The 26,513-nt window shown below is 42.4% G+C and overlaps 1 protein-coding gene across 5 annotated transcripts in view; it reads right to left on the bottom strand.

The window, feature by feature from the left end:
- Window positions 1–554: 554 nt before the first annotated feature.
- The window catches only part of LOC124278112, a 228,659-nt gene continuing 202,700 nt past the window's right edge, over window positions 555–26,513 (bottom strand). For 3 of the 5 annotated variants that reach the window (XM_046713861.1, XM_046713858.1, XM_046713862.1), the window contains 3 exons: window positions 4,996–5,080; window positions 3,983–4,730; window positions 555–2,929 (listed from right to left, as the gene is read on the bottom strand). In XM_046713861.1, the coding sequence (XP_046569817.1) occupies window positions 2,626–2,929; window positions 3,983–4,730; window positions 4,996–5,080 (1,137 nt within the window). In that variant the 3' untranslated portion in view covers window positions 555–2,625. The remainder of the gene's footprint in view (window positions 2,930–3,982; window positions 4,731–4,995; window positions 5,081–26,513) is intronic. The other 2 variants (XM_046713860.1, XM_046713859.1) reach the window with 2 other exon arrangements.

Below are 26,513 nucleotides of genomic sequence, written 5' to 3'. Positions count from 1 at the left end.
CAACGGGGTTCTGGGTAGGAGCACCGTTAACAATCACGCTGCCATCTTGCTTGGCTTAGCAACTGGGTTCTGGGTAGGAGCACCGTTACCAAGCTCGTCCGCCATCTTGCTTGGCTTAGCAACTGAGTTCTGTGTAGGAGCACCATTGCTAAGCTGATGACATCACACTGCTTACCTTGGTCACCGATGAAGGAATGCTCGCTGTGTGGATCCTCTAGGCCGACTCCAACGCTGGGCCTAAGTATTGTCAGTCCAGTGCTCTACCATCACACTGCCGGGACCAGCTGTCAGTCTCTATGCGAATTTACAGGGCCTAGCCTGCACCGCCAGTCGGGACATAGAACGATGTCTCCGCTCGGGGATCATTATTTTTAATGGACGCTGGGAGCAACATTACATAGAAATAACCCCCTAGGAGGAAGTGATGCAGAACAACCATCATACTACTACTATAAGTATTATATATATACAATTTATAGTTAAACTTTCCAATTGTGTGTACTCACATAATCCTTTTGCTACTAACAATGATATACAAAAACAATAAAGTATGGTAAGGTTCCATGGCTAATTTATTTAACTTATGGAGAAGCCTGTTCTCTCATGATCAAAGTATGGTAAAATCAAGATCAAACAGTCACTTTGTCAGTCAGTTAAAATTAGAACTTGGAGCAGAGTAGTGTATCAGCACTTGGGACATACTCATTTATGCAAAAGGGGTGTCCGACATTCCCTTCACTTTCACTGTAGGCAAACTGGGACGTAGGTAAAATGGGACCAAACCAAAGGCTTCACCTTATTACAGCACCATTACAAACATGTTTTGTGTATTCATCATTTCATGATGACAATTTTTTTCATCCTCAACTTTGGAACTTAATTATGCCAATTTGTACACTCTCACAAGGCTTGAAGTCATCAAACACAAACCGACTGTTTAAACTATTGGAAATCAGTTAAAATTGTGTGAACAATGTCTCAAACTATTATCTATGTCCAGATATATACTCATGGAAACCAATAAGGGAACGATATAAAAGGGAAGATTGTCTTTGTGATATGTGGCCATGTTTGGACGCCCAGTACATGTAAATTATTGCTTGCGAATGCATCAAACATTGAATTATAGCACATGCATCCTCAATTTTACCTGCAAATCATGGCTACCTTTGGTATATCAGGCTTTGAATGCCACCAATGTACATATGTCCTGCATCACAATTGTGGAAGATGCCAAGACAGTACATGACAACTGTCCAAAAATGGCAAGCATTAGGCCAGATCAGACGGGGGAAAATCCATCTGTCAAACAGCCAGTCCATGAATAAATCTAAGAGTGTGATTTGTAGGTTTGATTGGCTGTGGAATCTGTATCATCAAAATTGGACCTGGTCGTGGGGCCCAGTGTAAAACCACCAATAGACAAGATTGTCAAATTCGGCTGATTGCTTTATGTGACAGATTCCAATCCTCATAGAAAATCAACAGCACATTCCATAATGCTACAGGTGTATCAGTCTCCAATTGAACTGTACGGAATCAGCTGAAGGCTGCTGGTCTCAAAGCACATTGTCCAGTTGTTGATGTGAAGATGACAGCGCTGCAAAAACGTCTTCAAATGGCGTGGGCTGCAGCACATCGTGGTTGTCAGCTGCGACTTTGGCGGTACACAATGTTTAGCGGTGAACCTCGGACTTTAATGATGAACGAATGTGTGTGGAGACGATGTAATGAGTGTTACACTGCATGTACTGTAAAATAGCACAATCGTTATAGGGGTGACTCTGTGATAGTGTTGTGAGGAATAATGTATGAGGCAGAACTGACCTCTTACGTGTAGAAGGAAGACTCGCGGGCATGCATTACCGTGATGAAGTGTTGTTGCCCACAGTTGTGCCATTCCAACAACGTGTCGGACAGAACATTGAGTTTCAGCAGGATAACACCAGGCCTCACACAGCTCAAGTTTCAGTTGAATGTCTGAGGAACCATGGCATGAGGATTCTGCCCTGGCCATTGAAAATTCCAGACCTTAACCCAATTGAACACCTCTGGGATGTTTTGGGTCGAAGAGTGAGAGGCCGTTAAGTACAGCGCCAGAATCTCAATCAGCTGTATGACACTCTGGTAGAGGAGTGGTGAGCTATTCTTCAAGCTGTGATCAACCAAACAGGTATGCTGAAGTAATCCACAAATACTGAGAACCCACGAGATACTGACTTTTGAAAATTTCCTGCTTTAGATTTGTGTCACAATGTGTACATTAAATAAGCTGAGATTAATCATGTGTTCCTTTATTCTTTTCCGTGAGTATATATTGGCTTCAGACGGGTTTGAAGGCTAATTGTTATTCCAAGCAAATAAAATTAATTTAGTTTACATTTTACCATGTTTATCCATTAAGACTAATTCTGTTCAGTTGTAAAACAGTAAATGACAGTACTCTCATAACACATAGAAAATGATTTGGTAAACAGTCACTAAACAAGACTGAAATTTGTATTGGACTTTAGAGTACATTCATTTTCTAGGAAATCAAATAAATCAGGTTTCATGGGTAAAATTAGTTTTTTTGTTGGTCCCCCATCTGGTAATGACCATGGTGTCTGGTGTCTGCATATAGTGTTAACAGTTCGGTTGATTAAGCATCTTGTGTTGACTGTTCGGTTGATGCAGCATCCTGTGTTGACTGTTTGGTTGAGTCAGCATCCTGTGGTGACTGTTTGGTTGAGTCAGCATCCTGTGTTGACTGTTTAGTTGAGTCAGCATCCTGTGTTGACTGTTTGGTTGAGTCAGCATCCTGTGTTGACTGTTTGGTTGAGTCAGCATCCTGTGTTGACTGTTTGGTTGATGCAGCATCCTGTGTTGACTGTTTGGTTGATGCAGCATCCTGTGGTGACTGTTTGGTTGAGTCAGCATCCTGTGGTGACTGTTTGGTTGAGTCAGCATCCTGTGTTGACTGTTTGGTTGAGTCAGCATCCTGTGTTGACTGTTTGGTTGAGTCAGCATCCTGTGTTGACTGTTTGGTTGATGCAGCATCCTGTGGTGACTGTTTGGTTGATGCAGCATCCTGTGTTGACTGTTTGGTTGAGTCAGCATCCTGTGTTGACTGTTCTGGTTGACTGTCAGCATCCTGTGTTGACTGTTTGGTTGATGCAGCATCCTGTGTTGACTGTTTGGTTGATGTCAGCATCCTGTGTGTTGACTGTTTGGTTGAGTCAGCATCCTGTGTTGACTGTTTGGTTGAGTCAGCATCCTGTGTTGACTGTTTGGTTGAGTGCAGCATCCTGTGTTGACTGTTTGGTTGATGTCAGCATCCTGTGTTGACTGTTTGGTTGATCAGCATCCTGTGTTGACTGTTTGGTTGAGTCAGCATCCTGTGTTGACTGTTTGGTTGATCAGCATCCTGTGTTGACTGTTTGGTTGATGCAGCATCCTGTGTTGACTGTTTGGTTGAGTCAGCATCCTGTGTTGACTGTTTAGTTGAGTCAGCATCCTGTGTTGACTGTTTAGTTGAGTCAGCATCCTGTGTTGACTGTTTGGTTGAGTCAGCATCCTGTGTTGACTGTTTGGTTGAGTCAGCATCCTGTGTTGACTGTTTAGTTGAGTCAGCATCCTGTGTTGACTGTTTGGTTGAGTCAGCATCCTGTGTTGACTGTTTCAGCATCCTGTGTTGACTGCAGCATCAGCATCCTGTGTTGACTGTTCGGTTGAGTCAGCATCCTGTGTTGACTGTTTGGTTGAGTCAGCATCCTGTGTTGACTGTTTGGTTGAGTCAGCATCTGCATCCTGTGTTGACTGTTTGGTTGAGTCAGCATCCTGTGTTGACTGTTTGGTTGAGTCAGCATCCTGTGTTGACTGTTTGGTTGAGTCAGCATCCTGTGTTGACTGTTTGGTTGAGTCAGCATCCTGTGTTGACTGATCTGTTGAGTCAGCATCTTGTGTGACTGACTGTTTGGTTGAGTCTGCATCCTGTGTTGACTGTTTGGTTGAGTCAGCATCCTGTGTTGACTGTTTGGTTGAGTCAGCATCCTGTGTTGACTGTTTGGTTGAGTCAGCATCCTGTGTTGAGTGTTTGGTTGAGTCAGCATCCTGTGTTGACTGTTTGGTTGAGTCAGCATCCTGTGTTGACTGATCTGTTGTGTCAGCATCTTGTGTTGAGTGTTTGGTTGAGTCAGCATCTTGTGTTGACTGTTTGGTTGAGTCAGCATCTTGTGTTGACTGTTTGGTTGAGTCAGCATCCTGTGTTGACTGATCTGTTGTGTCAGCATCTTGTGGTGACTGATCTGTTGTGTCTGCATCCTGTGTTGACTGTTTGGTTGAGTCAGCATCCTGTGTTGACTGTTTGGTTGAGTCAGCATCCTGTGTTGACTGTTTGGTTGAGTCAGCATCCTGTGTTGAGTGTTTGGTTGAGTCAGCATCCTGTGTTGACTGTTTGGTTGAGTCAGCATCCTGTGTTGACTGATCTGTTGTGTCAGCATCTTGTGGTGACTGATCTGTTGTGTCTGCATCCTGTGCTAACTGCCCAGTTGAGTCTGCGTATGGTGTCGGCTGTTGAGTTGTGTCAACATTAGGTGTTTTGTCTTTCACATCTGGTTTGTACAAAACGGTGTGCTCCACTTGAATTCCTTCCAGATGTTCAGACTTCACAAATAAATTCAGTCTCTCAGCCAGGAAATCAAACAATATTTCAAAGCTAGTGTAAGATGTCCACTCATGTTTATGTGTTCCTGGGAAATGAAAGTACACATCATATTACAAGATGTGATATGTCATTTACATCAATTGCTCTGAAATAGCTTTGCTGCTTACTTGATTAGAATTCATATATTTCAATTTAGTAAATACTTAAATAAACCAGAAGAGTTCTGCAAGAACTAGGTGAAGCACTGTCATTTCTTCCACATATTTACAGTGTACTAAATTTCAGAAGATATGACAGTTTAAACTCTACCAAAACCCATGTATATGGGAATATATAACAAATCACATTACCTGCTGATACTGCAGGACACTCATCATTATCTTCATTTTGTCGAGTGTTTATGGGTGCATAGCTGGCAGCAAAGTTACATCCTCGCTGAAAAATTACAATTTAGGTAAACTTACATCACTTTGACCAGTCATTACAAACAACTGAAGGTTAAATTGTGAATTTCTTCACCAAATTTCAAACGTGAAATTTGTTAAACATATTGCCAGTCACAACACAGCAGCATTTCCACAGTATCATAGTATATACTTAATGGATATATACAGAATAGCAATGTATACCATCTTACTAATGTACTGAGCATGACTGATACACTAGCAACACCTGTCGCTAGATGTCACATGACTGGCCACATGATTACAGTATAGGTAAACTTACATCACTATGACCAGTCATTACAAACAACTGAAGGTTAAATTGTGAATTTATTCACCCAGTTTCAAACGTGAAATTTATTAAACATATTGCCAAACAATAGAGTAACATAAAAAAACGTAACATCTAAGTCAATGAAACGTTAGAAAAATTGCAACTTGTGTCCAATGTACAATAACACCAACTTGATTAATCAAAACCTAACTGAGAGGTAATAGGTTGTTCATGTATGAGAGTGGAGTGTGGGGGTGGACATAATGCTTGTAGAAAACGTTGGAGGTTTTCCCATCTGCCAAGTTTCTGCACGATATTTGGATCCATATACTGCAGTCTATTGCAGTCGTAGCTCCAGTGGGCCTAAAGGATTAAGCAGTGTACCAAGAACCAGATAAGTTCGCCAAACTGATACCTTGCTCCATAATTTTTGCAATAGAAAATGAGTCAAATGGACTCCTGAGGGTGAGGAACACCGCATTCGATGCAGGACACATGGGAGCTGTTCGGCCCATGTACACTTGTAAAGCTCTTACAGGATCCAGTTTCTCGTCACTGTGCGGAGGGAGGTTAACAACGAAACCAGTTTGCTGAGCGTGATTCTTGATTCCAAAGAAGGTAATTCAGCTCTACAATCCCTTTCAAACTGCACCTGTTGTAGCAACCTAGGAGACATAGGAGACATATCACTTTCAGACCGCCTTTTGTGCACAGCTCACTGTTATGAGGCCATGAGGTGAATAAATCACAGAAAGCTGTAACAGGCATGACTCTTGAAAATCTTATAGAAGATACAGTGCTTGACTTGACAAGTGCAGCAAGAAGAAGTTGTATGTAAGGGTATCTCATGGTATTGACCAACCCATGCGCATTATACAAGTGACCGACAGCAGCAGAAAATGTAGTTAGGGACGAGCATGGTCGGTCTGTATTGCCTGGAATCTGACACAAAAACACGGAAAGTTGAGCCGTGTGTGAAGCCGGAAATTATAGCTTCTCACCTTACGAGGTCATGTAGTTTCCGAATTATACTGTTGTAGGATATAAGATTTCTAACAGCTAAGCATAACAGTAACTGCTCCATGGACCTATCGGACCACTGAAGATAAGTTAAGAGAAGTCCACCATATACTCTCCAGGCATATATTTTCCATCCCTTGTTCTTCATCGGTTCTGGACATAAGCCCATGGACCGGACTGCTGACAGGTGGTTTGGTATGCTCAGTGGTGTGTCCACCAGCATTGACTTTAGTAGGCTGAACCAGGGTTGGCCTGTCCATCGAGGGGGTATGATCGTAGTGTAGGCTCTGGTCTCTTTTACTTTTTCTAGCGTTTGTTGAAGAAGACAAAATAGGGGGTTGACATAATTGTTTTCTGTGGACCAATCTACTTGGGAGAGTAACCGTAAAGGTCCGGGCTAGAATATTGATCTTCAGTAACCCATGCTTGTCATAAGAGGCGACTAACGGGATCGGGTGGTCAGGCTTGCTGACTTGGTTGACACATGTCATCGGTTCCCAATTACGCAGATCGACGCTCATGCTGTTGATCACTGGATTTTCTGGTTCAGACTCGATTATTTACAGACCGCCGCCATATAGCTGGAATATTGGTGAGTGCGGCGTAAAACTAAACTCACTCACTCACTTGGGCGAGAGCATCTATATCCTCTGTATAAGGTTCCCCAAAACGGCTGTTGAAGCGAACCAGCTGGGTGTTAGTTACACTGGCGAAGCGATCCACCATGTGAGGTCCCCATATTCTGTTTAGATAGTTGAATACTTTGAGGTTGAGCATCCAGTTGTGAAAGTCTCTCCATCGTGATAGGTAATCTGCATGTTGATTGTCTACTTCGGCTATATGACTGCAGTGTATCCAAGCTCCAATGTCTGTAGCCTCTGACTGTATGGTGTAAAACAAGAGAAAAGTCCAGATGTTCCCTGACGTAAAATCAGAAGCACTGAAGAGATGTCTTTCAGTGGCATTTAGAAGTTGTACATAGATGTCCAAGATATTTTTATGGATTAAGCTTCTTTTTTATTTCCCTCATGATGTTTCGGGACCATTCCAGGTCCCTTCATCGGGTCCACCTGAAAAAAGGAGTATAATCCATAAAAATACCTTGGACATACTCAAGAAATGTTTTATATCTTGGTAGTGAAACTGACAGACTGTATGGTGTAAAATAAGAGAAAATCGAGATGTTCCCTGATGTAAAATCAGAAGTAGTGAAGAAATGTTTTATATCTTGGTAGAGTAGTATTACAATGGGGTTCCTGCCTCAGTTCGGCTGGTGGTTGAATTGAAATGTGTTTCCCTCTCCAGCAGCCATGAAAAAATGGTGTTAAATGTTGGTGCGCACGTGCGTTTTCGTGGTGGAAGTGTTTATTTTTTTTGGCAAAAAAATAAGGCTTTGAGGATAAACGGTGACGTTTATCTTGGAATGAATTTTTTTTTTAAGAATAGGAGCGGTGGGAAGGATTGGAATGCCAAAACTCTGTAAATGAAGTATCACATGTTCCCGCTACACCAGCGGGCTCGCTCTACCAGTGACTGTGCATTTAAGCCATAAATAGCTTACGCGTTTAACAAGGTGATGCAAGCCGATTCTAAAATAACCGATTGTGGTTTCTAACCATTTTGTCAGGGCCTAATGACCAATGTATCATATTCAGCATTGTTTAAACTACCTACGAGCATTGTGTTTGTATTTTATTAGGCCTTTATTTGAGGTGAAAATCCCCACAACCTTTTGGAAGCGAGCAACCTTATAAGACTGGTTCCTGATAGGTATATAGCTCATACGACCAATTCTAAAATTATTTTCAGCATTCCATCGTTGTATTTATCGTGATCGGCGTTGTTCAGACTACCTACGAGCATCGTGTTTATATTTTATTAGACTTTATTCGAGGTGAAAATCCACCCCAAAGTTTTTGAAGTGTTAGGACTTTTGAAGCAGAAGTGGGATTTGTTGTAAGACTGGTTCCAGACATCGTCTGCGCTAGATATAGTTAGCTCCCCACATATGTATGTCACACCGGCGTTCCTACATGAGCGCTGGACTGGTCTAGATAGTGAGATATGTCATGCCGGCGTTCCTACATGAGCGCTGGGCTGGCCTAGATTGCTCACTCAGGCTACGAACGAGAACGTCCCCACACATAAGGTGAGGTGAAATTGGGTTTAACGGCGCACTGGAGAATGTTTCGCTCATATGACGATGAGCATGCGTGTAGGTGCAGCTGCTTGTACTAGCCCAGACTTAAGCTGGTTTTATAGTGCTAGCCCACTGAGATACCATGCAGCAGTGAAGCATGAATACCCCACTCAGACACATTATACTGACTCCGAGCAAACCAGTCCTTGTTGTACCCATTAATGCGGAGCGCCAGGCAGGGACCAACACGTACCATATTTTAACGTCTTTTTGGTATGATCGAACCCGCGACCTTCCGCTCTCCGGCGTTCCTACATGAGCGCTGGGCTGGCCTAGATTGCTCACTCAGGCTACGAACGAGAACGTCCCCACACATAAGGTGAGGTGAAATTGGGTTTAACGGCGCACTGGAGAATATTTCGCTCATATGACGATGAGCATGCGTGTAGGTGCAGCTGCTTGTACTAGCCCAGACTTAAGCTGGTTTTATAGTGCTAGCCCACTGAGATACCATGCAGCAGTGAAGCATGAATACCCCACTCAGACACATTATACTGACTCCGAGCAAACCAGTCCTTGTTGTACCCATTAATGCCGAGCGCCAGGCAGGGACCAACACGTACCATATTTTAACGTCTTTTTGGTATGATCAACCCGCGACCTTCCGCTCTCCGGGCGGATGCTCTAACCACTACACCACGGAGGCGGTCTCCCCACACATAAGCCTGCATGGGAGCTTGTATGTCAACAACAGGCAGTGAGCAAAAACCAGCTACCAGGGACCTCATAGCCAAGTTTTTTGCTCGAAAATTATCAATCTTTCGATTTCTCCCTAGGGGAATTGTGGCTGCCGGGGACTTTTTGTTACTTTTTTAACCTTTCTATCTTTCTATGTTAATATCTACAAAACAGTTTAACGTTAATCTTTTATGAGAGATCTTTGTTCTTGGTAAGGAAGGTTTGAATGATCTGTTATCGGCCCTGTTCTATGAACTTTTTTTTCTCATCTTCACTGTTGTCAGCGGTTTTCTAGAATTGGTTCGAATCTCCTGTTTCATTCGGTGATATTTAGCGATTTTAGATATCACTAAACGAAACTCTTCCTCGGAGCTTTTGCTTTCGGAGATCGCTGTCGAGATATGATCATTGATCGTGTTAAGCTTGGCTTTTGCTAGAATTCTAATTTCATTGTGTTTCTGCGCTTTACGTTGCAGCCGACGTGAAATGAATTTAAGAGTTACTCCTACCAGTCCCGATACCCTGGCTGCTATTTCTAATCTAAGGACGACGGTGGCGGCCATGATGGTGGATAACAAGCCAACGCCTGCCACGCCTAATTCCATGCTGAATGCTACGAGTGACGTGTCTACACCATCAATGGCATTCGTTGCCCTATGGTATTTTTTGCGTAATCCGATCCGCATGTCGCGTGCTTGTTCCAGTTGACGTCTGATCTCACTGATTTGTCGCAAACAAAATCCGTCCACGTTTTCGAGAGCGTTTGGGCCACTTCGTCCATGGAAGGATACAATCCCATCTCAAGTATAATATAAGTTAGGAAATAAGCTTTAATTGGTTTTCTGTCAATCGTTGATGAATATACTTTAAGCTGATGAGGTCCCAGTGCTCGGATAAATAAATGGTTTCGAGATCAATGCTTGGGGACTGATAAATCATGATCCCCTCGAGGCTTGTGGTGGGAGCTGTTCCTGGTTGTATATAAATACAACGTTTATTTTGATGGCGATCATGCCAGTGTATGTGTAACCCATACACAAGTACCATATTGTATGGGGTGACATCTCCAAGAAAGACTTCGATAATAAGAGTGGAGCCTTGTTTCGCATTGACCCACGAGCTTGGGCCATCCTATTATCTTTTTAATTTTAACACTGTGGCTTTCGGACGGGCGACTAACATATTTCCTGTTTGATCTGGTAATGGTGTTATGTGCGTCCCCTTGTTTCCTATCGGAATATAACTCACCAGTTCAAGTCCATTATTTTTTAGTTCGATGACATTATTTTCCTCAGCCATGACAGCATAGGGACAGATCAGGACAAGATTGATGATCCAGTTCAGTTGAGATTCGATGATCACTTCTCGTCGTTGGTACACATTGTTTTGTAAGTCCAATACGTAAAAGGCATTTTCCCTACCAGGTTGATCGAATCCTCGCGTGTCCCCGAGATCGCAGAACGCAATGGTGGCCTGTGAACTCAGGTTTGAAACGTCACCCATAGTTATACTCGTATTATGAAAGAGCCTTCAATTGGTTTTCCGACAATTTCTCGTGGGTAAACTTTAAGCTGATGAGATGGATTTTTGGAGGTAAAAAAGTTTTTGTGAGCACAATTTTTTTCTCCAAATTAATCATCACCCTGTCGAGACTCGCGTAAGTGTTGACATCTTTCTGTATATAAATCGCGCAAACATGATTTTGATGTTTTCAAGGCCAACGGAGTTTGACTCCTGGTAATAGGTCAACATCTTGGTCGGGGGAGGCTTCCCCGAGAAATGCTTTGATATGAAGCGTCGAATTGGGTGGAATCCCTTGTATAACATTTGACATGTCTTAGAATTCAAGCACCAACTGTAAACTCGTATTTTGGCTACCCGGTCGACTCGCTAGCAAATGACCCGCTTTTCTAGGGATGAGGTTTACGAGCACACGATGAGCCGCGATGAGAATACCCTTATTGAGGACTTTCGTTACATGATGATCTTTCGCAAACATGTAAGGTGAAACGAGGGTGATATCGATTAGCCAGTCGATTTGGGAGGAGATCAACGTCCATTGGTTATCATTGGTAAGGATGAACTGGTACAACGTGTTTCTTAGACACCTCGGCTCTCGACATTGTCTAAATCACCTAGATTGTCACCGAATGTCGGGACCATGACCCATTTGTTATTGTCATTGAGGACGAGATTGTACTGCGTGTTTTTAAGAGACCTCCGGTTATGACATCGTCTAAATAGAATAGAATAGAATAGAATAATACTTTAATGCCTTTTCAGGAACTTGTGTTACATCAGCAGAGCTACTGACACATTAGAGAGATACCAAACATATTTACATAAATTCTTTGATTTAGGTATCTTCACATTTGTTTAAGAGAGATATGGTACTTGGAATAAAGGATGTACGGGCTCTCTTAGTTTTCACAGATGGAACTTTGTAGCGGCGGCCTGAAGGGAGGAGGTTGTATTCCGAATTTAAGTAGTGAGTACGGTCAGATATGATTTGACAGCTTGATTCACGATTTGCCACTCATATATTGATGATAAACATTCAAATCTGACTCCAGCGATTTTACTTGCAGTGTTAACAATTTTGTCTATTTTAGATTTGAGATGAAGTGAGAGAGACCTGTACCAACAATGGAAGGAAAATGTTAAAATACTCTGAATAAATGCTACATAAAAAGATGACATCACAGATGGGTTAACATTAAAAGATCTCAGTTTACGCATGAGATGAAGACGTTGTTGACACTTTTTTGTATAGGGCTTCAGTGTTAGAGTTCCAGTTCAGCTTAGAGTCAATGAAGGTTCTCAAATACTTATACTCCGACACTGTCTCAACACATTCATTGTTGATTATCACTGGATGCATTTCTGTGGGTTTACTCTGAAAGTCAATTATCAGTTCCTAGGTTACCACCACCGCTCACTTCTGTTTGCCTGTAAATGTTGTTTCTTAATTCTAAGGCGTATAACTTGCCTTCGACACCAGGTTCATCGAATCCTCGCGTGTCCCCAAGATCGGAGATCGCCATGGTAGGGCATTTTCTCAGGCACACGGTAGTTCCGGGACCAGAAGCTTGAATCATTGTTTTACGTGCAGCGTGACGCGGAGATATTCCATATATACTGAAAGCCATTAAAAACGCAATTGGTATTTGTTGTCCTGAAACTTACAAAAGTTCTATTGAAGATTTTTTCCTGTGATACAGAGGATGTAGGGATAAAAGGCTGTTATTCTGGCCCATTTCGAGTTCGAGTCCCGGAGCATTCCTCTCACATGAACTTTGATACTTAAAACTGAACCTTTGACATTTCTCGTAAACACAACCACATTCATGAAACACGTTGTGCACATGCATTACCTGCACCCAGGCCCTGTAAAAGCACAAGGAATTGTGGAACTCAATCACTTTGAGAAAATGCCACACTTGACACAAGGCGAAAGGAATCAGGTTATCGGTATGGTCAGCCAAGGTGCTTCAGATGTGATGATTGCCAGGCACTTTAATGTGCATCCATCCACTGTAAGCTCGACTCAGACAACGCTTTCGGGCTACCGGAAGTGTTGTTGATCGATCAGCGACCTGGTGCACCACCTGTGATAACAGCTCGACAAAACCGCAATATCCGAAGTTTCACACTTGCGAAAATCGGTTCCAAACAGCTGATGATTAGGCAAGGAGGACAATTGGGACAAGTCAATGTCATTTCAGCCCAAAAGGTGCAAGGGCGCCTTGCTGCCTTCAACATCCGGTGTCGCCACCCATGCATCGTGGTCAAACTCATTGCATCGCCACAGACTTGCCAGACAGCGAAGGGCAGCAAATGGGCCCAATCTTGGCAACAGGACATGGCCAGATGTCATTTTTTCAGATGAATCCAGGTTTAGCTTATCCTTTGCAGATGGACGACAACAGATTTATCGACGTAAAGGAGAAAGACTTGCCCCAAACTGTGTCCTTGAACATGATCGTATTGGAGGGGTGTGTGTCATGATCAGACCACAGACCATCAGAGGCTGCAGACCATCCAACAGCTTTTCCTGAGAAACGTGTGTCTTTCAATGCCCCAAAGACTGCGAGCATGTCTTGCAGCGCACGGTGGACACACACGATATTGACTGTTGCGTCACTGATGTTGTTGTTGACTGGACATTTTCAGATGAAATTATTCACAGATGTTCACTTAAAACATATCTGCCAGTTAGGTGTTGAAATTAGTGAGTAAAGAAAGTATGAATGTCAAATTGCATTTTTAATGGCTTTCAGTATACACCGGTTTATGTTTGTTATATCGAAAATGAATAGTTTCAATTCCGTGATCATGCCCTGCGTTTACTTTTTGTACTGCAGGGCAGAAAACAATTCGGTTCGACCGTCGTTGCACTTTTCTGTTTTCACCGGCACGGCTCTTAGCGGCGTGGAAGGGTGTTCGAATAATATCGGTCGTGCTTACCCGATCGAGATAAACGAACAGTTCATGATAGACCACCAATTTCTAACCCGTGATTGTGTCTCGAGGTCGTATTTTTCGTTCGATGACAACCCGCGAGTTCTCGCCAAGGGCCTTCCGAGATGAATGGGTTTTTCCCCAGCGGTTAACGTCAGCGTGCCATTCGATTCGTTGAGTTTGAGATGGGCTCCAATGTGTTTGAAAATTTCATTTTTCAGCATACAAACACTGTCATAGCTGTCAGACAAATCGTGGCGTTTGCCATCGATGAATAGCCTGTTGTTCCCTGTATGTTGACTGATATTTGACTGCTGCGGGTAATATACGAGATGGCAGAGAGTGACTTGAGTTGTCCCGACGTGTTATCGATCTCGTCACCGCTACCTATCTCACACATGAAGATCGTGGTGGATGCGGATGGTTCCCACTTTCGAGCTCGATTTATCGATGTATTTAAAAAGTAGAGGTTTCCCGTCACGAGTGTTGAGGCTGTACACGCCTTGTTTAATAACCCGATTCAATTCTGTGAGACGACCAGGGTCGATATAATGAAGCCCAAAGCCGGCAGAATGCTGGCGATGGTGATCCCTTTTTCTCTGAATAACGTTCTAAGCCTTTCGGCTAACGTGGTGTCTTCGTAGAGGACTCAGTCGATGGTTTCGCGAATGCGGCTGATCTGGGTTTGAAGCGCTTCTCGGTTGTGAGCCGCCGCTTCTAATCGGGTCGATCTTTCATCTTGCAAGTGATGTAGCCTTTCCTCGACCCGCTGTCGGCTGATGTTGTTGTCGTCATCCACTTGTTCAAGTTTTGTTTGCTCGTAAGCGATACGATTGTCGAGTTCTTTCACTTTGGCCAAGTTGTCTACGAGCGATCCACGAATGGTTCGCAAGGACTTATCTAGCCCTCGCAGTTCCCGAAGGGGAAATTCGAAACTGGGCAAGGGTTCATTCATGTACGTGGCCAATATTTTTTCGATGTCGTTCGAGGCTTCTTGCATGAGTTGCGGTACGTCTTGTAATTCGTTTTGATTGATCGCGCTCGCCGTGGCACTCAGCTCAGTTTGCACCGTGTGTAAGCCTGGGCGGTCTTCGGGGGAAGTTTAGGCCGTGCACCGCCGTAACCTCGCAGGTTTAATTGTTCGTGGACAAAGTGGGCACCATGGTGACCAGCCAGCGTGGACAAGGCGAGAGGTTTTGTCGTACGGGAATGCATGAAATCGATGTCCAGAGCCTCTTTCAACTGTAGTATCCCTAGATCATCGATTTCGAACTTAGAATAATTGCGATAAAGAGGAGCAAAATTTTCCTTTCGCCTTATGGTCTCGTAAGAATTGTCAATGGTCATTTTTAACATGGCACCCCCCAAATCATCCATGGGAATATCTTCACCACCCTCAGCCATGGTTTAATTATATTAAAGATATAAAAACATACCTTCAATATAAACGATGTCGATGGCATAGGGACGAAAACTAGATCCTTTCCGAAGATTGAGGGAACCCCTGGGGGTCAAAGCCGTGCATCAATCCGTGACCATCACCAACAACCCGAGCACGATCGACGAAAACCAAACGCTGTTGGTGTGATTTCCCAACCTGGGCGAGAACGACGTCATCGTCGCTTGGTCGGCTCACCTGTCTTTTCAGATCAGTTTGGAATCCAATAATAACAAAAGAGAAATTGTGACGAACCTGGTTCGCACCATCGTAAAAAAAACGACGATCAAAATCATCGGAAAACGCGATCCTCAGCATCGACGACAGCGATGTGTTTTTCAGTTACACAAACCTCTGAAGAACCGCGAGCGAATGGGAAAACATGAAATACCAGTGGGTTTGTCCACACAATTGTCCATCGACTCGGTTGAGCGTGGGGTATACTTTTGAACAAGCTGATCTCGCTGCTATAGCGAAGAAGCATAAGGCTATAGCCGAGGCGTTCGGGAACTGATTTTGCATTCCGCTCGACTTCGAACTACTGGAGGGTCACATGGCGTTTTACCAAGCCGCGTTGGGTGATAGGCTGGAATATGATCTGATGTTTAACGATTATAGTCAGGTTGTTTTTTGTAGAGAGCGGTGAGGGCAGCCATTCCATCGACAATAATACGCTGGAGTTCGACAAGGTCATGAATCTGGAATTGGCTTCACAAATTCGCAACCAGTATTTGGGAAAACTGTCCATCTTGTACGATTGCGTGCTGCGCCATCGGAAGATCGTTGCGAATAAAAGCTGTTGTGGAATATCAATTTGAACTCACCCGCTCAATTGATGAAGGGCATGTTGATCCTGCCGGTGGAAGAATTTTCACCATTTGGAAGAATTAACAAAAAATATTGGAACCCCGAGATTATCAAAGTGGAAGTGACCGTCGAGGGCGTGCCTAATCAACTGTTCAGTCAAGGCATGCGAGCTTACCATCAATGGGACGAGATCCAAAAATTACCAGCGATCAAGCCCACCAGAAATGTGATCATTAAGGATCTCGGCCTCACCTATGTGACGCTAGGACAATACCTAACGACCAAGTACGAGCTGTGGCTGGACATGCAATCCATGAACTACGATCTGCTGCACGTGAGTGGAAGACGCATCGACAATGGCAGCGAGGGGATTACAATCCAAATCAGACAAAAAGCTCAAACCGCGGGTAAATTAAACCTATATTTGTATGTGATTATGGATGCGCAGCCTAATATAGACAATGGAAGATTCGTACAAGCCCTCTATTGAGCTACCCCTAGAGCCGCATTGCGCCATCGTGTGCGGTCAGACGGGATGTGGGAAGACCGTTTTCGTATTGGATATGCTGGAAGGGTATTATCGGGAGGTGTTCGATCATCTCGTGACCAACACGTGGCTTACGCAGTGTGCTAGCTAAGCAAAACTTAGCAAACTGCTTAGCAAAACTCAGCAAAACTTAGCAAACTGCTTAGCAATGCTTAGCAAATTAAATGTATAGCCTTTATATATATAAAAACCATGACGACATTAGAAATTCTCGTATTGATTTACCTGACATTCATCTCGTTCTGTTTGGGTTAAGCCGGATTTTATTATATTAGATTTAAAACCTGATTGATGTATTATGAGATGAAGTTGGACGACATGCTTGAACAAATGATATCCGAGGAGGAGAAGGAGGGTGAAGATGCGTCTTCCCGCGTCGGGGATAAGCAAGAAAGACTTGTGGCCCTCGTCATGGGTGGGAAGTGGAAACAATACTTGATTGAAACCACCGATAAAATTTATGAAATGTCCGATGGAAATAAACTGTACACGAGATACGAAGCCCGATTCACTGCTGAAATGACGAAAACCATACGGTCAACTATAACACAATTCTACACTGTTATTGCTTCGTCACTGCTTCCCATTCGACCTTATTTGTGTGAAGATCTCGACAAAGATCCGTTTATCGGTCACGCCTTGAACACCCTCAGTTGCGATGTTGTATCACCGATATGGTGTGTTCCTAGCTCCCGTCACCGCGGCGATCATTACGGTGAAGCACTGTCACTTTAAACATAAATGCCTGACTAATGATATACAAGATGGTGGAGCCGAACATCAAAACGACTTCGGCACCTGCGGAGGAGACCCCCCAACAAGTGATTGATACCGTCACGAAGAAACCCAGAATCGGAAAAAAGAAGCCACCGGTAAAAAAAGAGGGGTTAGCTAGACATCATAAATCGATTCCTACCCCTCTGTGGATTCCGTATGCCGTGGCAGCCACTGATGTTGGTATCACTCCAGGTGTATGGTTATATCAACAAAACAAAAAGACGACACCACTACCGGCAATGGTCCAACCATTAACAAAACAATAAGAGGTAAACCCGCATGTTATGTTATAATCATGTCTACCACCGACGGAAAAACATTCGTCAACGACACATATCATGCCGCCGTGATCAGCGGACTGGCCATAGGCTTTGCCCGATTGAGCAAAATGATCACCAAACAACCAACACCCAAACTCGATTTCAACCTGCAAGACGTATGCTCGTGTTAGACTTGGGACTGGCGATGGCCACCAAAGATATGCTCATCAAGCAAGGGATCATTCCGGAAAACATATTAAAGTAAGAAAGTATAAAATATATATAAATGGCTACGATTGCCTTGATGGTCAGTGGGGCATTAGTCAACACCCTATCCGTATCGAGGAGTAATTACCTTTTTTCTTACCTACGAACGTCGAACACGGCTGAAATCGAAGCGGAACGGAAACGTCATGATTTAGCCATCGAGAAATTACAAGCCGCCCAAGCCTACTACGCCAAAAAACGCATGCAGAGAATCGATTTTATCCACGACCAACTCCAGTGAAAAGGTCATGCGGTTCGAACGTTTAAGGACGTGGACGAAGCCATGCACGTGTATTATCTTGTCACCGGCAAATGGCTCGAACCTCTCGGCGACAAACCCAAACTCTTGCAGTATTACACCCCTTCCCCAGAACAGAAAGATCACGAGTTGATCTTCGTCGCGCTTGGTTTAGCCGCGACCGCGTTGATCGTTCATCAATTAGACTAACGTATATCTAAGTGCATATAGTGAAGATGAGACCCACTCCATGTCATTGTAAATACGTGCTTCTGGGAAAAGCCGAGATTTGCGGTAAGAAATGCAGGACCGAGGAGTACTGTGGCATACACATGATGTCTATCAGAAAAGGTTTCGTGAATTACACATGTTCGGTATGCGGTATTGGGGTGAAATGTCATTATGGTTTGTGCAAAGCCCACGGAGCAGACGTGGTCCAAAACCAACTTATTTATGAGAAGAAAAAAGATTATCTCAACAAACGTAACAAATATAATAAAAAAAATAAATTGTGTAAAAAGCAAATCAATTAGACATTTGGCTTTGCATGTGGATATAGTAACCATAACTGCTGTCAGAGAACTAAAGTCGTGGATTAACTGGTTATTCTTGTATGAGGAAAACCGAATTGTTGACCTCGCTTGACATGAAATATGACAAGCCCTTTCGATCGGCCTTATTTCCCGCCGGTTCCAGAACTTTGAATAGACCTTCGAGCTATCCCGTAGACGATGGGTTTAACTTTGAGGGTATAGACGCTGTTGCGAACAACATGATTCTTGTGTATTGTATGTATTACTTTATTCAATGTCCATCTGTTCAACATGTCCATCCGTTTCCAGTTTTAATTCTAATATCCATATTCAATTCCTGCATGTTGCCTTTTACAGTAGATTAACTGAAATCAGTATAAGAACTAAATAAGTTTTAGGAAGTAATAAGCCATAAACAGAATTTAACTTGCTACATGAGCAAATGGCTGTACTGCCACTTCCCAAAGTCATTCAAAAGACAAAATCACAAAATATTGTTATATGCTCCTAAGCACGTTTGAAATACAATAAAGCACTGAGAGCATGAAAACTTCTTCAAAAGCACTGAGAAAATGTTAACCTTATGCCATGAAAACATGTATTCATATAATTTTGACCAACTTACAACTTGCCACAAAAATTACCAAATAAAGCAAAATTCCTACACAATAATTACCATGACTTACATGAAAAGATAGATTAAAGTTACTTCAACAAATTACAATTCATGAAACATGAAAAAATACAATAATTATGCTTACCACTACTTTGGACATTCTCGTGGTGGTTGTTTACTGTGCAAGCACATGGCCTCAAGTGGCATGCCCTGAGACAGTTACCTCTCTTTTTGAGGGTTATTAAAAAGTGGCAATGGTGTTAAACGAAATAAGAGCAAAATTACACTTGGTTAAATAAAAAAACTAGAAATTTAACGGAAAATGATTTTGAAAAATAAAGTTTTAGGAAAATAAGTGTTTTGACCATAACATACCGGCCTCCTAATTGCATAATACAAATTGAAGCAATTACAAATGTAGCAACACAATGGTCGAAATACTTATGCTTACAAAACACCTTGCACATGAATACCCATACATATTTACTGAGAATAATGAACCAGTCTTAAACATTTTAATCAAATGAAGTCATCAAAAGTTCATGATAGTGCACTTCGACAAGTTTTCTTGTCCGATTTCAGTCTTTCTGCACTTAAGATATACCTTGACAGTCATTCATAGTTTTACTGCAATTATTTACAAATGTCCTTTCATTTCTTGCAATCATCTTTTTCTTCCTTCAGTGTTCTATTAGAGCTCTGCACAAGGATGCACAGTTTGTCGATTGGACGGACAAGCTCAGTAGTGGCAGTTTTTACACGCGCGACACGTACAAAACCTTTCTTATCAGTCATTACCTCCATTATTCTACCAAGCGACCAGGAATTCCGGGGTGAATTGTCCGCGAGTAGCACAATATCATCCACTTGTACATTGTGCCTCTTAACTGTCCATTTCGATCGTTCTTGTTGGAGAGGAAGGTATTCTTTCAGCCATCTTCGCCAAAACACATCAGCCAGATACTGGACTTGTCTCCAGCGTCTTCAAGAATACACATCGTCCTGGCAAAATACCCCAGGTGGCATGCTCTGTCCGGTTTGCAACAGCAGCAGATGATTGGGCGTCAGGGGGCTGAGGTCATGAGGTTGACATGGCACATCAGTGAGGGGCCTTTCATTCAGGATCATTTCAACCTCGCAGAAGAGAGTGCTTAGTCCTTCATCATCTAATCTGATTGCTTGTTCTTTCATCAAAGCGTTGAGCACTTTTCTAATAGATCGGATCATCCTTTCCCAACTGCCGCCATGGTGAGAAGCTGCAGGAGGGTTGAACAGCCAGTCGATACCCTTTTGTAGAAGGGTAGAATGCAGCTTGGACTGGTTCAAGTTGTCGATTTCCTCTCTCAGCTCACGTTCACTGCTCGTTAAGTTTGTGCCGTTGTCGGACCTGATAAGTTCTGGTGTGCCGTGTCGTGCAATGAATCTTCGTATCGCATTGATACAACTGTCTGTGTCCATGGAACAAGCTAATTCAATATGGACTGCTCGCATCGTCAGACATGAGAAAACCACACCATACCTCTTCACCGTTGAACGGCCTCGCTTCACTAGAAAGGGTCCAAAGTAATCAATACCGACATGTGAGAATGGCAGTTTATCGGGTTGAAGGCGATCACTTGGAAGGTTAGCCATTTGTTGTTGACAGGTGGGTGATCTGTACTTTCTGCATGTAACACATCTGGATATAATGCTCTTGACTAGAGTTCCTGCTCCGAGGATCCAATAGTACTGACGAATATAGGTGAGAATAGCATTTTTCCCCATGTGACCAACGGCTCTGTGGGCTTCTTCAAGTAGCAGCTTCGATAATGGCGAATCCTTTGGTAGAACAACTGGGTGTTTTGATTCATATTGAATCGGAGCTCTTTCGAGACGGCCCCCAACACGAACAATTCCATCTACAATAAATGGATCTAGTTTGTAAAGTGAACTAGATTTTCCTATTTCTTTTCGTGTGGTTTCTTGAACTTTCCTTCTTTTCAACAGTTCAATCTCTTTGTGAAAGTGTTGATCTTGAACATATCTAATCAGCGCTTTCTCTGCATCTTTCAACACCGATACTGTCATCCTTAGCCTCTGCTCCTTGCTTCCCTTTCCTGTAATTCTTCTGTACAGCTCTCTACTGATTAGGATCATCCAAGCAACTGCCTTGCGTGCGTAGTTTGATCCAACTTGAGTAGTAGGTGATGAACTTATTCATGGTGTCAGGAGAAAGGGTGTTCATGAAGCAGCTTTCTTGTTTCTTGACTTCAGGATCGTCATCTGGTAATCTGGTATATTTGTCCGAAGTACTAGGCCATTCATTCTGTGGTTTCCATATGAATGATGGTCCTTCAAACCACATTCTTGTCTGTTTCAGCTTCTCGAATGTCATTCCTCTAGATGCACAGTCAGCTGGGTTAGATTTTGTGTTGACATGTTTCCACTGGCTCACATCTGACCCTTCGTGAATTGTCGTTAGCCTGTTTGCGACAAATGTCTTGAACCTTGATGTCGCGTTTGCAATATACCTGAGAACAGACATGCTATCTGTCCAGAAGAATATATTGTCTATTTTGTACTGGAGCTCCTGAAGAATTACCCGGGAGAGACGAACAGCCACTGTCGCAGCGGTCAGCTCCATGCGAGGTGTTGTTATTTTCTTTAGAGGGGCCACTCTTGACTTCGCCATCACTAACACACAGTGAATGTGACTATCCTCATTCGTAAGGCGTAGATAGGCACATATTCCGTAGCCAACTTCACTGGCATCACAGAATAGATGTAATTGGGCAGACGTCACTTTTCCAAATTTTTTAGGCTTGTAGCATCTTTCGAGATGTAGCGTTTCTAGCTTTGGCAGATCCTTCAACCACTGGAGCCATACTTTCATTGAAGGCTTGCCAATCTCCTTATCCCATCCAATATTCATCTTGCATAGATTCTGGAGCAGCTGTTTGGCAATCAAAATGACAGGCGCGATGAACCCCAGCGGATCATAGATACTGCTTACTACTGACAATATTCCTCTTCTTGTGTTTGCTCTGTCTTTATCTTGGATTTTGAAGCCAAAGGAATCTGTGTTAACAAACCAGAAGACACCAAGAGCACTTTCTTTGGGAAGAGATTCAAATTCTAGATTCAGTTCTTTAACATCCTTGGCTCTTTCGTTGGCCGGGATTGACATCATGACTGACTTGCTGTTAGAGATCCACTTTGTGAGGCTTAAATCCTCCATCTTGGCATAGTTGTGATAGTTCTTTGATGATGGATACTCGCGAATTCTTCATTTTGCGTGGAAGCTAGACAATCATCAGCATAGAGGTTGTCTTTTATCATGGAAACTATTTCAGGTTCATACCTTCCTTCATTGTCTTCAGCGGTTCTTTGCAGGGCAAATGTGGAGCAACTTGACGATGATACGGCACCGAATAGATGTACACACATCCTGTAGACTTCTGGTTCTTCATTACACTTCCCATCAGGCCACCAGTAAAAGCGTAGATAATCACGGTCTTCTCTTGGTACTCTAACTCTGTAATACATGGACTTAATGTCGCCCATGATTGCAATGGAGTCCTGGCGAAATCGAAGAAGAATACTGGTCAAGTTATTCGTCAAGTTGGGACCTTGCAGTAGGGTATGATTCAAAGATACTCCCTGGTAGGTTGCAGCTCAATCAAAGACTACCCTTATCTTACCGGGTTTACGTGGATGATATACACCGTGATGAGGGATGAACCATACATGTCCTGCTTCACCATCTACTTCTTCAATCGGGACCTTTTCAGCATAATTCTTGGACAGTATGTCCTTCATGAAAGTCAGATAATCTTCTTTGAATTTGTCATCTTTCAGAAATCTTTTCTTCAAACTGTCAAGGCGCTTGCGAACTTGAGCACTGTTGTTGGGCATAGTCATATCAGAGTCTCTAAATGGCAGATTAATGTAATAATGTCCATCTTGAAAGCTTGTAGATTCATTCACTTTGCTGAGAAACAGTTTGTCTTCTTGGGATAATTCAGCTTTATCATCAATAGATCTTTCAGGAAAATCCAAGTTAATGCTTTTCCTAACCAGTGTGTCCAAGACAGCACTTTCTTCTATGGTCTTCACACTGAGCATTTCAGTTCTCATGGAGAGATGATTCTCAGTCTCAGTTTTAGAGCTTGCAGGTCGGGCTACATTCCAGAGAATCCAGCCTAATCGTGTTCTGGTAGCATGTGGGCTACTCGGAGGACCAACTTTAACTTCAAGAGGAGAGTAGGCGTCTGGGACATTTCCACCAATGAGTAGGTCAACTCCAGATACCAGTCTTGGTACTTGAACTCCTTCAAGGTGAGACCATTTTGCAAAGTCAGAGTCCTTTGGAATATGTTGACTTGTAACTGGAATCCTACTTCTTGTGTATACTATGGGAAGATCAACAGTATTCTTTAAATCCATGTCGTGGACCTTAAGACCAGAGATGGCGTGAACGGTTGAGGTATGTGGCTCTCCTAATGTATCTATGGTGATTTCTACCTTTCTTGATTTTCCATTAGATCCAAGTTTGTTCATGAGAGCTTCAGAGCAAAAGGAAACTGTACTTCCTGGGTCTAAGAAGGCATATGTAGATACCACTTTCAAAGAGTCTCTGAATGAAATCTGTACTGGTATAACAGCAAGAGTACACTCACTACTAATGTCTCCGGCCTCCGTAACTTCATTAGCTTGCCCTGTACAAGCACTTATGGTATTCAAACTTGTGTTGTGGTCAATGTGCAGGAGAGTTGCATGGTTGCCATCACATCGCTGACACTTGACATTCTTGCTGCACTCGTTGCTTCGATGTCCTTGGGTGAAACTGCGAAAACATAAGCCCATAGATTTCAGAAAAACAATACGTTCTATGTTAGGTTTGGAGGCTAACACTTGGCAAGAATCTATGAGATGTCCAGACTTATAGCAGTAGACACATTTCTTGGTTCCATTGATCCGAGTCCTTGACTGTAGAGAGTTCATGGGTTTATTTTCAAACTTGTTTGTCTTTACCAGGTCAGTACCAAATGTAACCTTTGGTCTGGGAGCTGATGGTTTTCTGTAAGGCGGCTGTGACATGATGTCAGGTTTCATGGCTTCCTTTCCATACATCGGGTCTGTGGCTTTTAGTGCTTCAGTTCGTACAAAGTGAACAAGGTCAGAGAATTCAACACCTCTTCTGGATTGACGAAGATTTATGACAGTACTTCTCCATTTTTCTTGACAGTGGAATGGTAGTTTCATGGCTAACTTGCGAATGTTGTCTGGGTATTCTAGAACCTTGACTGCATGAAGAGATCTAACAGCATTCTGACACTCATTCAAGAACACAGAATATTCATCCAAAGCTCTAACATTGTCCGGTTTGATGTTCGGCCAACACATAGCTTTCTTAATCAAAGTGCTAGCAATTATCTCTTGGTTGCCATACCTAGACTCAAGTTCACCCATTGCAGCATGATAACTGTCTCTTGCATCTAAGTAGCTGAAGCTTCTAACAACTTGATGAGCCTCCCCTGTGGTGAACTGCTCTAAGTAGCACATGAGTTCATCTGTGGAGCTAGAGTTAGTGACTACCTTGGTTCGAAACTGATGCATAAACTTCTGATATTCTAGGGGATTTCCACTAAACTTCTGGATGTCTGGTACAGGCTTTTTAAGTTGTTGAACTCCTGACATGAAAACATCGTCTTGTGGATGACTGTAACTTCTAGATGGAAGAAAGGAGGAATTTCTTGTATTCAAACCTGTGTCTTCAGGACTATAGACTGGCTTAGTTTCTACAACTGGCTCAGATTTCAATGGAGGGTCAATATTGTCAGTTTCTTTCCTACTTGAAATTGTATCTTCAGGTCCCATACTATCCTCATCATTTTCAAAGTCATTCAATACCCTTGATTTTGCTTGACAAACCTCAATTTGTGTCTGTAGCTCTAACTCCTCCTCTTTAATCTGAATGTCTAATTTAGCCTGTTCAATCTTTTGTTTCTCTTTAAGAGCCCGTTTCCTAGCTTCAAGTTCTGCTTGTTTCTGTTTCTCATGTAACATAGCTGAGGAAACATTACTTGCAAGTGAAGATTTTCAACTTTTAACAGAAAGTGACTTCTTGCTAGAATTGCTTTTCCGTGAATGCTCACTCATAGCCTGACTTGCACTTTGTTCCAATAAATACTGCTCTATAAACATAGAGATTTTTCTGGGTTACATCTTCTTTTTATTCTCGAGAATAAAAAGAAGATGTAACCCAGAAAAATCTCTATGTTCATCAAATATCATCTTCTAAAATGCCAATCAAGCATCTACTGCTCTATAGTTGTCTTGATTCTCAACAGTATCTTATCTTGTGTCCCTACTTCTTCCTTAAAAGCTGACAATGCTGGCTCTTCTAATAACTGTATGTATTCTTCTCTAGCATCATAAAGAGTATTAAAAAGAGTCAACCATGACGCATATTCACGGCGAACTTTCTCAACAGTAAACTTAGTTAAAACCCCTGTAGCAATAACTAAGTTGATATGATGATAGTCTCTTTCAAGTTGATGGAAGATTAACTGTACCCTTTCACACTTGATTTCTAGAGCATTAGATAAACCTTTTCTGGTGAGCATTCTTGATTCCAATTCCTTCTAATATCTGAGTTCTTACAACTTCATTCAAAATCCACTTGTTCTCCAATATCCAGAAAAAGCAATGTCCAATAATGCAAATGTCCAGTTATGTGAATGTCCAGTAGTGTTAATGCTATGTTGCGAACAACATGATTCTTGTGTATTGTATGTATTACTTTATTCAATGTCCATCTGTTCAACATGTCCATCCGTTTCCAGTTTTAATTCTAATATCCATATTCAATTCCTGCATGTTGCCTTTTACAGTAGATTAACTGAAATCAGTATAAGAACTAAATAAGTTTTAGGAAGTAATAAGCCTTAAACAGAATTTAACTTGCTACATGAGCAAATGGCTGTACTGCCACTTCCCAAAGTCATTCAAAAGACAAAATCACAAAATATTGTTATATGCTCCAAAGCACGTTTGAAATACAATAAAGCACTGAGAGCATGAAAACTTCTTCAAAAGCACTGAGAAAATGTTAACCTTATGCCATGAAAACATGTATTCATATAATTTTGACCAACTTACAACTTGCCACAAAAATTACCAAATAAAGCAAAATTCCTACACAATAATTACCATGACTTACATGAAAAGATAGATTAAAGTTACTTCAACAAATTACAATTCATGAAACATGAAAAATACAATAATTATGCTTACCACTACTTTGGACATTCTCGTGGTGGTTGTT

Source organism: Haliotis rubra, unplaced genomic scaffold (assembly GCF_003918875.1).
Source record: "Haliotis rubra isolate DU_JTF1 unplaced genomic scaffold, ASM391887v1 Scf231, whole genome shotgun sequence".
Taxonomy (NCBI): domain Eukaryota; kingdom Metazoa; phylum Mollusca; class Gastropoda; order Lepetellida; family Haliotidae; genus Haliotis; species Haliotis rubra.
The sequence above is the reverse complement of the archived record's forward strand: the minus strand, read 5'-3'. Positions and strand labels throughout refer to the sequence as shown.